General features: G+C 37.1%; 1 protein-coding gene and 1 long non-coding RNA gene across 3 annotated transcripts; both read left to right on the top strand.

Moving 5' to 3' along the window:
- The first annotated feature begins 335 nt into the window (after nucleotides 1–335).
- LOC110805516 (transcription termination factor MTEF1, chloroplastic) lies at nucleotides 336–1,576 on the top strand. The gene has a single exon (XM_022011135.2). The coding sequence runs from the start codon at nucleotides 490–492 to the stop codon at nucleotides 1,327–1,329; it is 840 nt and encodes a 279-aa protein (XP_021866827.1). The 5' UTR covers nucleotides 336–489; the 3' UTR covers nucleotides 1,330–1,576.
- A 3,724-nt stretch (nucleotides 1,577–5,300) lies between these two features.
- On the top strand, nucleotides 5,301–10,281 carry LOC110805513 (uncharacterized). Of its 2 annotated transcripts, XR_002538035.2 has the most exons (6): nucleotides 5,308–5,631; nucleotides 8,136–8,167; nucleotides 8,958–9,042; nucleotides 9,124–9,327; nucleotides 9,695–9,750; nucleotides 9,845–10,281. It is a non-coding gene; the product is annotated as an uncharacterized lncRNA (long non-coding RNA). The 2 variants fall into 2 exon arrangements; XR_008932134.1 differs by having other exon boundaries at nucleotides 5,301–5,631; nucleotides 9,124–9,750.

The following is a 10,281-nucleotide window of genomic DNA, read 5'->3' on the forward strand; positions in this document are numbered from 1 at the left end:
TGATCCTGCGATCGATTCTCATCTCCGCCCTTGTAGCTCATTCGCACCAAAAAAGTTAATGGTACTCCCTCTATCCCTTTTGTTTGCCCCATTTTCCATTTGGTCCGTCCCTAAAGATTATTCCATTACTTAAAATGTTCATGGGACCATAACGTTTATTATCACATACTTCGTATAGGTATATTACATTTGGTGCCACCATTTTTGTCTCTTCTTAATTCCACCCGCCCAACTGTTAATAAAACCATATTTAGTGAATGGGGAAACAATTAGGGAATGGAGGGGGTATAATTTTTAGTTATTTCATATTCATATTTCTTCAACTTTTTTTATTTTCCATGAAGTTAAATAAAACATTTACAATGTTTAGAAAAGGCCAATTTTTCTGTGGCCACAACTTTTCTTATCAACCTGTTATCTTATCATCATATCATATCCTGAATTGCCTGAACTCAGTTTACAAAAACTCCAACTGAAACAAAATTAGATATGCTACTCTCTCTCTGGGTAACAACACCTACAGTTTGCTTCTCACACCCTCGAACATCAAACTACAAATCTGTGTCACCTCTTCCTGCTACCACTGCCATCCGTTTTCGCACATCATACCGTGAAAAACTAACCTATCTAAGATTTCTGGGAATTCTAGATTCAAATCCGAAAAGCACAAATGTCCCCTCTCATGAAACTTTGGATCAAATTCTCACCATCATAAACTACCTAAAATCCAAAGGTTTTTCAGATACTGACATCCCAAAACTGTCAACTAGTTGCCCAAAACTCTTCTCATCCAGGCTTAAACCAGCTGATATCGGACCTGTTTTCAGTTTCCTGACAACTGATGTTGCTGCAACTACTCATGAATCATGTGGTCTTATTCTTTGCTGTCCCGAACTCTTGTTCTCTAACGTTGAGTACTGCTTAAAACCAACACTTGCATTTCTCACAAGTGTAGGACTTGAGAGGCTTAATTACCCGACTAATCTCAACGCGCATATTCTTAATACGCGTGTTAGTAAACTTGAGGCGAAGCTTGAGTTTTTAAGAAGCATTGGGTTTACGAATGAAGAGTCGACAAAGGCGTGTGCACGGTTGCCTGCTATATTTGGTTATAGTGTTGAGAATAATATGAGCCCAAAGGTTGAGTACTTGCTGAAAGGGATGCAACGGAGTATTGAAGAATTAAAAGAGTTTCCTCAGTATTTTGGGTTTAGTTTGAGAAGAAGAATAGTGCCTAGACATATGCATTTGATGCAACGGAGTGTACATATCTCGTTGAAGAGAATGTTATTTTGTGGTGATGAGAAGTTTTATGAGATATGGAAATGATTCTCTTTCTAGGCTTCCTCTATTGTTCTAACACTGTATATGACTTATTAGGACCGGAATCTCAAGAACCGAAACTGGTTAGGATCGGTTCCTAAATTTTGGAACTTGTAACGGTCTGGGTTCGGACCGCGGTTCCGGTCCAGGTCCGGTACCAGGTACCCGGACTTTTTGCTCACCCATGTCTATTGATGCGGTATCTGTTCACAAAAATAAAACAATTTGGGGGAAAGCTAGTTTCGAAGTACAATTCGTGTTGTAAAATAGTAAATTTTCCCAACTCGAGATTTGCACGAGGTAATCACAATTTAATACGGAGTACAAACAAAGTACTTAGCACGAGATAGCGTGGGTAGGCAGATTAGTCTTTATAGAAGAATTACGAGTTCATATTCTAAGTAATAAATTAAAATATGGGATTATTTATTGCAAACAAGAAGTATTTGAGATATTTTTCAAAAGAACATTTCAATGGAAATTCAAATTTTGGTACATAAAATCTTTAGGACGGAGGCATGTAATTGTAGCCTAATGGTAGGTACTCCGTATTCCATTTCGGGGTTGAATTGAAGGGCATTTTTGCTTGGCTTACTAACCATTAACTTTAAGACCTTACTAAGACCGCTTCCTCAGACATCGCCACAGTAATGAACTACTTCCTCTGTCTCTTTTTGTTCTTTACGTTTTCCTTTTTGGGTGTCTCAAAATATATTTTTTTTTTTGATGCTAATGAGGTTACAAAGGAATTAACCAAAAAAAGAAAACAGAAAACAATAATCGGTAAACTAAGGAGGAACAAGTATATCCTCCTCTATAATCCTACACAGCTCAATTGGAATAGAATCTAGGAAATGTAAATTAACATCTTGTATAACTCCTCGGTTGGCTAGCCAATCAGCCGCACGGTTGCCTTCGCGATACACATGAACAAGCTTTACCTTCCATTCCGAACTGTCGAGCATAGATTGGCAGTAGGTGATAGCATGAGCACAATCTCCATGTGATGTGTCTTTGTTACTCAATAATTGTACGCAAGATAAGTTGTCCAACTGCACTTCTAGATGTTTAATCTCATTGTTGCGAGCTAGTTCTAGTCCTCTTGCTAATGCTAGCACTTCAGCCTTGAATGCGATGCAATGACCAAAGTTTACTGAGAAGGCAGACACAAATTTACCTGTGTGATCTCTGATTATGCCTCCTCCTCCAGCAGGTTAAGGAGCTCCCTTAGCAGCTCCATCACAATTGAGGACATACCATCCCAAGAGTGGTATTTCCTGTGCTTTGTCAAAAACCCGACAGTTGCGCCAACGCCAAATCCACCATGATGCCACCCCAAAGAAGGTATGCCATTCATCATGGCCCTCGCCCTTAGATGCACTAATATTTCGAGTTATCCAATCCTTCAGATTCCCTTGAAAGAATTGATGTGAGTGTGCTGGTCCGCCCAACTTTCGCCAAACCATCTTGGCGGCTGGACAGTCACGAAGAATGTGAAGAGTAGATTCTTCATGCTCCCCACATATGAAACATTCTGGATTTTCTGTTATTTTCCTCCTGTACCTATTGAGAGCACTCCCATCAATGGGGAGAAATTTTGCTCACGAGCAAAAAAGGGTGAGGAAAAAAAAAATAACATACCACATCAATGGGGAGATGTCAAACTGCTCACGGGGAAAACAAAAATTACACGCGAGGCATGGTGAATTGTTGTTTTGCTCGCCGAAATTAATGAGGCCCACACTGACAATGTTCACTTGGAAATTGCTAAAAGCACGTGAAACAAGGAGCAAAAATCAAGTTTCCAACGGACAAATTTCACAAAAGTCCAAAACTGAAACAAACATCAACTGCATGGCAGCGGGTGGTCCACTCCACGCTTGCCATGTGTCACTTAGTTGATTAAAAATTCATTTGTTTATATAAACGGCTACATTTTTGTTTGTGGCTAATTTTGCCGTAAATAATTAATAATAATAAAAAAAAATTATACCAACGGTCATAAAATTTCAAGATCTATAAATAGAGACCAAATTTGCTATATTTTGACACACTTTCAAAAATCATTTTTCTCTCTCTAAAATCATCAAAAATCATTTTTCATACTAAGTATTACTATAATTTGTGTTATTTTTTGAAAATGACTGAACAATTTTCAGTAGCATATATTTTTTGGTTAATCTTATTTCCGGTTGTTATTTATTAATTTTATCATTATTATTATTATTATTATTATTATTATTATTATTATTATTATTATTATTATTATTATTGTCATTATTATTATTATTGCCATTATTATTATTGTTATTATTATTATGAGAAAACATCAAAACGTTACAAGCTTAACAAGCTACAAAGATCAAGTAAACTACATGAAGTTGGAGGGGAGCCGAGATACAATCTGGGCCCCCACTCCCCGATGGCGAACCCGATCCTGCTGAAAATGTGGGCAGCTGCCCGTGCCCCAATGTCTTGTGCCCTGGAGTACGTCTGGACCCGCTTCAGCAAAGAAACAGCCCCTTTCTCTAATTCCCCAAAAGAAGAGAAGAAAAAAGGAAAGAAACCGTAACCCAAAGCCCTACAACGTGCCGCATACTTATCCAGCTTCCGCTGCGCTGCAACCGCCACAACCCGACCCGGAACGAAGCCTGACAACCCCGATTGCGTCATAGGGGAAGACCCAGTCAAGTCAACACACACATCTAGACCGCCATCCCATGAATAAAGCAATATATCTGCAGGACGAAGAGCTCCATCACCCTCACTAGTCAGCCCAACATCAACCTCCTTGCGAGCAGAAATCCCCGACCGATAGCAAATATCCAAAAGGGTATCACGAACAACATTATGTCAATGTTTGATACCCACAATCCCAGCACAAGACACGGCATGATCCCCATAAATGTCCCCATCAAAAACCCGAGAGCAAGCAGAACACGGCGTCGAATCAGAGAACAACGGAATACCCAACCGATAGCAAATAATCGAACGATAAGTCTTACCGTTCATAGTCTGGCCTAAACCTGAGATGGGGACTGCCCGCAACCAAGCTGAGGAGTGATCCCCCTGCTGTGATTTCCATAAGGCAACATGACGTGAAGATAAGGAGTAAGCGGATACCGCATCAGCGCGCAGTAACCTTCGTGAAATATATGTCTGCCAATTTCTTCATGAGTGTGGGGGCAGCGATCTCACTAGGGCTACTCATAAGGTCGGTATCCACGGTCCTATTGAAAAGACCAAGAGCATCATCGAAGGCCGGTCCCCGACCATCAACACCTGTAAGCCGAAGAAGCGAATCCTGCAAACCAGAAGACTGCAAACGGGATGCAAGAAAAGCATAATGCCGAACATCACCAGCTGAATAAACACCCAATCCTCCATAAGAATAAGGCAAGGTGGCAAGACGTCATTGCCAGTCACCGAACCCAGGTCCCGAAGCAGTCACGATACGCTCTAAAGAAGCCCGAAGAGCCACATCAAAGGATAATTGGGCCGCTTCGAAAAGATGAGGCGGACAAGTGCGCATAGCAAAGTAGAGTTTAGAGACTCCAGTACACGCACGAAGAAGCAACAACTCACACTGGGGATCATTAAGCTTAGCTACAGCATCCATCAACACAACAGTCTTCGACACACGCTGCGAAACCAACTCCTTACAAAAAGAGGAATCCGAACTGACTGGACCACCAAGCAACTTAACACCAAGCGCAGGACGAGCAATATCCGAAGGAAATACACCCTCTAGACGACTGCGTGAATCCTCCGAAGGCCAGAACACCTCTGTCTTCTCAACATTAACATGGAGACCTAAATGAGGACCCTCCTCCAAAATCAACTCCAAGACCTTTCCAACCACCAAAGTGTCACCAACGATAGTGCCATCGTCCAAGTACCACTACTAGAAAATGAATATATAACGACGAGATAACAACGACAAACGCAATATACAGTCGTTACCGTTACAAGCGCCCCATTGTATAACGACGAAGGAATCAGTTCATCATAAGCGGTGAACAAGAAAATAAAAAGTAGAAATAAAATAAAATTGTCTGTCGTTATTTATCATTTATAAAGTATTTTCGAAGCCCACCTCAAACTTTACTCTCCTCTAACCTAAAATCCTCGGTTGAACTCCCCTCCAATCGTGATTCTCAAATACCCTTCCTCTGATTTTTTTTTCTACTTCCAGTAATGATTTTACTTAATAATGTAATATAGGGCTTTATTTATCCCGTTGGTGTAATTGATCGATGAATTTGGGTTCAGATCTAGCTGTTAATTTCATCGACCGCAACAATTCTGGTAATTTCCTAATTTTTCTTTGATTTGTACGGATAACGGTTGTTTCTAAACGTTAATTGTTGTGAATTGAATCCTTCTTTAGTTGTTCTTGCGACTTGAAATTCTTCTTTCTGATAAATGCAAAACGAAAAATAGGTGATTGAATCTCAGATGAGTAGTTGTCACAAATAAAAAAATCTCAAATGAATTATTGATTTTCGGCCTGTTGTTTTATGTTGTTAATTGTTGGTAGGTTTCTTGTTAGTAGATTTGTGATGAGATAATTATTTCCCCTTCTGGGCTCACGAGTTAAAATATATTCTACTGCCTAATTGCCTTGGAAGTGCAAATTGAAAGGAATTAGGATTTTTTGTTGGATGCAAAGGTAGATTTGTACTTTTATCATCCTAAATTTACTGTTTTTATTTCTTTGAATTGCAATTTGAATATTGGATAGAATTTAGACTGTAATTCCCCTAATATTCCATTTTCTCATGCTAAGCAGTTACCAATATTATTTCTTCCTCATATAGATTTTTTTTCCCCTTTTCATCTTCTGGTCAGGTATACAACGTTTCTTAAGTTTTGTATAAGAAGGGAAACGATGGATTTTTTTATATATAATCAAGTTTTGACCATAAGCATTAATTTTTTAGGCCTTGTTAACAATTCTTCCCCTAAAAACACTAGCTCTTGTTGTATCTTATGCCGCATTGAATTTCTGATGAGGAACACCGAAAAAGAAAAAGTTCCTCAATACTTGCAGGAATAATAAGCAGACTAATCTAGGCATTTTCTTCTGAAAATGAGACTTCCAGATCTTTAGCATGCATCTTCTCTTATAATCCATCAGTCCGTATCACGTACTGTGAGAACTAGTTCTGACTCGTAAGGTTTTGGCAGAACCTTGCAATGTGTTTGTCATATAGTATACAATTGGGATTATTTCTAATCTTAGTTAACTTAGGTAACTCATAACTATAGGCTAGATAGTGATAAATATGTAATACTCATTCTGAAAAGTTACTCTGGGTTGAAATTTAAATTTGTTGCCGCACTTCCCATGTTTTATTTAAAGCCTCAAGGTGACTCTAGACATTAAGGCCATGTTCTGTTCACCTTATTTCCACTTATTTCAGGAAAATAAGTTCAGATAAGTTCAGTTAAGTTCAGATAAGTTCAGATAAGATAAGTTCATGAAAAATAAGGGTTGGCCAAATACATCTTATAACTAAAATAAATTTTGATAAGTTCTAATAAGTTCAGATAAGTTCAGATAACATAAGTTCAGGAAAAATAAGTAGAAATTAGGTGAATAGAACGCAGCCTAAACATGAATGGAAAGGGGGAAGAATAAAAAAAATATGACGTACACCGTACAACTTAGCTTGATATTCTGAATAAAGAACACGGGACTGGAGCATGCAACAGTATATTCCATAGCATAATATTAGAAACACCATACAGTATAGACTAGAAGAGGCAACATATGTAATACAAGTATAAATATGGAAACACACTCCATTTACTACTTGTTATACGCAAAAAAGAGTGAGAATCTATTGGACTGACATAGCTCTAGGCCTCTAGATAGATGGATGGGTCGAATTAAGAGACCAGAGAATGATCTGAAGATATTCCTCAAATTAAAGACCAACTAAACTCTTTAAATTATCTTGTGAGAATCTAATTCTACTGTACTACTGATCATAATATATTTCCTTTTAGAATTGGTCATATTAAGACTTTCATCTCTTGCTTTGCTGAAGTAGTTTTTATAGGGAAAATATATTAGACAAGAAGTTTCACAAATGTGTCAAATAAAGTACAAGAATTACGTGAGCTGCTGGGTAAACCAATTATTAAATCCACCACTTATAGGTATCTTGGTTAAATAGTAGGTTCTATTATTATGATGGCCATTTATATCTTGTGTTCTCATTTTGGTGTCTTTATAATAATTTCATCTTAAGTCCCAATATTATGTAACTTTTGTGGTGAATTTGAAGTTTTCTTGATTCTCTTGGACATTCTTTTTATTTTAATATTTAGCATACTTGGCTTTTTCCATGATGGGTTAACTTTTGTTCTGCTTACAAAAAATGAGTTTGATCCACATGGCAAGTTTAATTGTGGGTTTACACAGGGAAGAACATAGGATTTGATTTTTACTGATTATTTATGTACATCTTGTAATTGATTAAAAAGTAGTGGTATATAAATGAACTTTTGCTGGGCTGCTAGAATCAGTTGACTAGCAACGAGGTGGTGTTGTGGCATAGACGTGGTGGACATAGGTTAGCAGAGTTGTATTCTTCCAAAATACAAGCTACAACCAACTCTTTATTCGAAGTTGGGTTAATTCTGTCATTAGAGCAGGCAGTGAGGTTTAGCTAGTTTTGGCTTTTTATGTTATCATAAGTAAGCAAATCTTCTTTATCTAACTTGTTCAAGTATGTAATTTTGAGTGATATTTTTGCGGGTACTAGTTTTGAATATATGTTAACTTGGTTCATATTTTTCAGATTTAATAGGTTCACATGCTCGAGCTCTGCCGGTAAGTTTTCATGATCAAGAAGTGTTTTTCTTTATCACATAACTTTGTTTAGAGTCACTAACCGACTTTGATTTACAGTTCCCACAATTTATTTTGATGATTGAATTAATTTATGCCTAACCTATTATCTTTCATGTTTTCTGTTATTAGTTGTAGACTTGTAGTTTAGTCACAAAGTGGCTAATCATGTATATTAAGACCTAGGTATGGGTGGAATTGTACAAAGGAAATATATATCCCCTATTCCACTGCAGAATTGTACCCTATTAACTCAACTACATAAAGTGTTGGGCGTTTCCTTCAGGTAACAAATTTATATGCTACTATTGAAAAGTGAAAACCATGCTTTCTATCTGGAAGTAAATAAAGGACTTTAAAATAAATTATATCTTCTACAACAACAACAACAACAACAAAGCCTTAGTCCCAAATTGTTTTGGGGTCGGCTAACATGAATCGTCGTAGGAGATCGTCATTGTCACCGATCAGACCAGAAAGGAGCGGGAAGTTAAAATAAAAACAAGGATAATAAAACGAGAAAGAGAATGTGGAATTAATGAAAGTAAGGTAAGAGGAAAATGTATATATATTACGGAAAAAATATTATAGGAGATAATAAAAATTATATCTTCTACCTGAAGGTAAAATAAACTTTAGTCTATATGGGTTTCAGGCGTGGCGTGGGCTCTTCCTACGCCCATTATAGTCTGGTTACATGACTTGGATATGTTACTAGTCCTTGATGCCAATATTCCATTAGTAACATTACTATTTGATTTTTATTCTAAAGGTGCGATTATGTTTGGGGACAAACTCATGCGTCTGAATGTTCCCTCGTTGCTGAAGAGTTGAAGCGAACATAATTATGTTTTCAAGTAAGTCTCAAAACCATGGGGATCTCTAGGTTCCGTTCTGCAGATTTAGCCCGAGTTTATTTTGACAGTTTCTTTATGTAGTGTGCTCACGGATGGCCAACAATCGTGCCTCTAGTGAATCTGAAGGCATTACAAAGGGGGTCCTGCAGCTTGGATCCTGGCATGAATGCTATGCCATGGACTCTGCAGGAAGGAATAACTTTTGATCGTGCCAAACGTAGACTAAATATGGTAAGAGGGTGTGAATGAAAAATTGGGCTTGATATGGTGGTAAATGTATATAAGGTTCGTTTTCTTTACACAATTTTGTTTTCTCTTGTAGTTTTTCAGCATTTCCATTTTTCTTTTCTTTTGTATATCGTAAAAAATAAATTGTATCTTCATTTCTGGTTATCTTGTAGTATCTAAGTATACAAGCAATAGTAGCTGAGTATATCCTTCATCCGTTGTTTCGAACCTGGCAGATTTATAATATTGTTACATAAACTGACATATTTGGGGAGTGGGGAGGGTATGAGTGACAGATTTATAATACTGCAACACAAACTGACATATTTCATCCATAACCTGATCCTACACAAACTGATGTTGCACTCTTACTCTCTATTTTTTGCTCTTCTCCTACTAAATTCCATGGTTATATGTGTTGTAGGAGGAAAATTCAGAAAATAATGGTAGAAGAACTAACACTAGCTTTTCCACGTACAGGTACTTTTTCTTCATCTATATCCTTTTTTGTTTTATTTTTACTTTCTTATGCCATGATATTTAACTTCTTTTTGCTTCTTTATATGGATATCAGAAAAGCTGCTTAAGTCGAAGTCTCGTGATGGGGTTTTGGGTTTTGGAGAAGGAATAACATTTAAAGAAATATCAGGACCATAACCAAGAAAAGAGGTACTTCAATCTAAGTTTGAATGAAGCAAACTAACAAAATCTGGTTCTTACAAATTGTGTGGGTACAGTACAAGAAGAAAACAATGCACTTAAGAGCTACATGAGTTCAGTTGAAGATGTTCTTAAATCATTTAAAGAAGTGTTACTACAACGACTTAAGGCTCCAAGAGAGGACACTTCAACTATTTAGATTTTATTTTTTTCTTTTTGTTTGAACATGAGTTATTTTTTTATTAGAATTTAAAGACAACAAGATGTGATTGTTGGGTTAACATAACTTGAAGTTCTATTTACAATTTTTTTTTTTGAGTAACGAAATTTTCATATGTTTTATTTGATTTA

The sequence above is a fragment of the Spinacia oleracea genome, chromosome 4, assembly GCF_020520425.1.
Source record: "Spinacia oleracea cultivar Varoflay chromosome 4, BTI_SOV_V1, whole genome shotgun sequence".
NCBI lineage: Eukaryota > Viridiplantae > Streptophyta > Magnoliopsida > Caryophyllales > Amaranthaceae > Spinacia > Spinacia oleracea.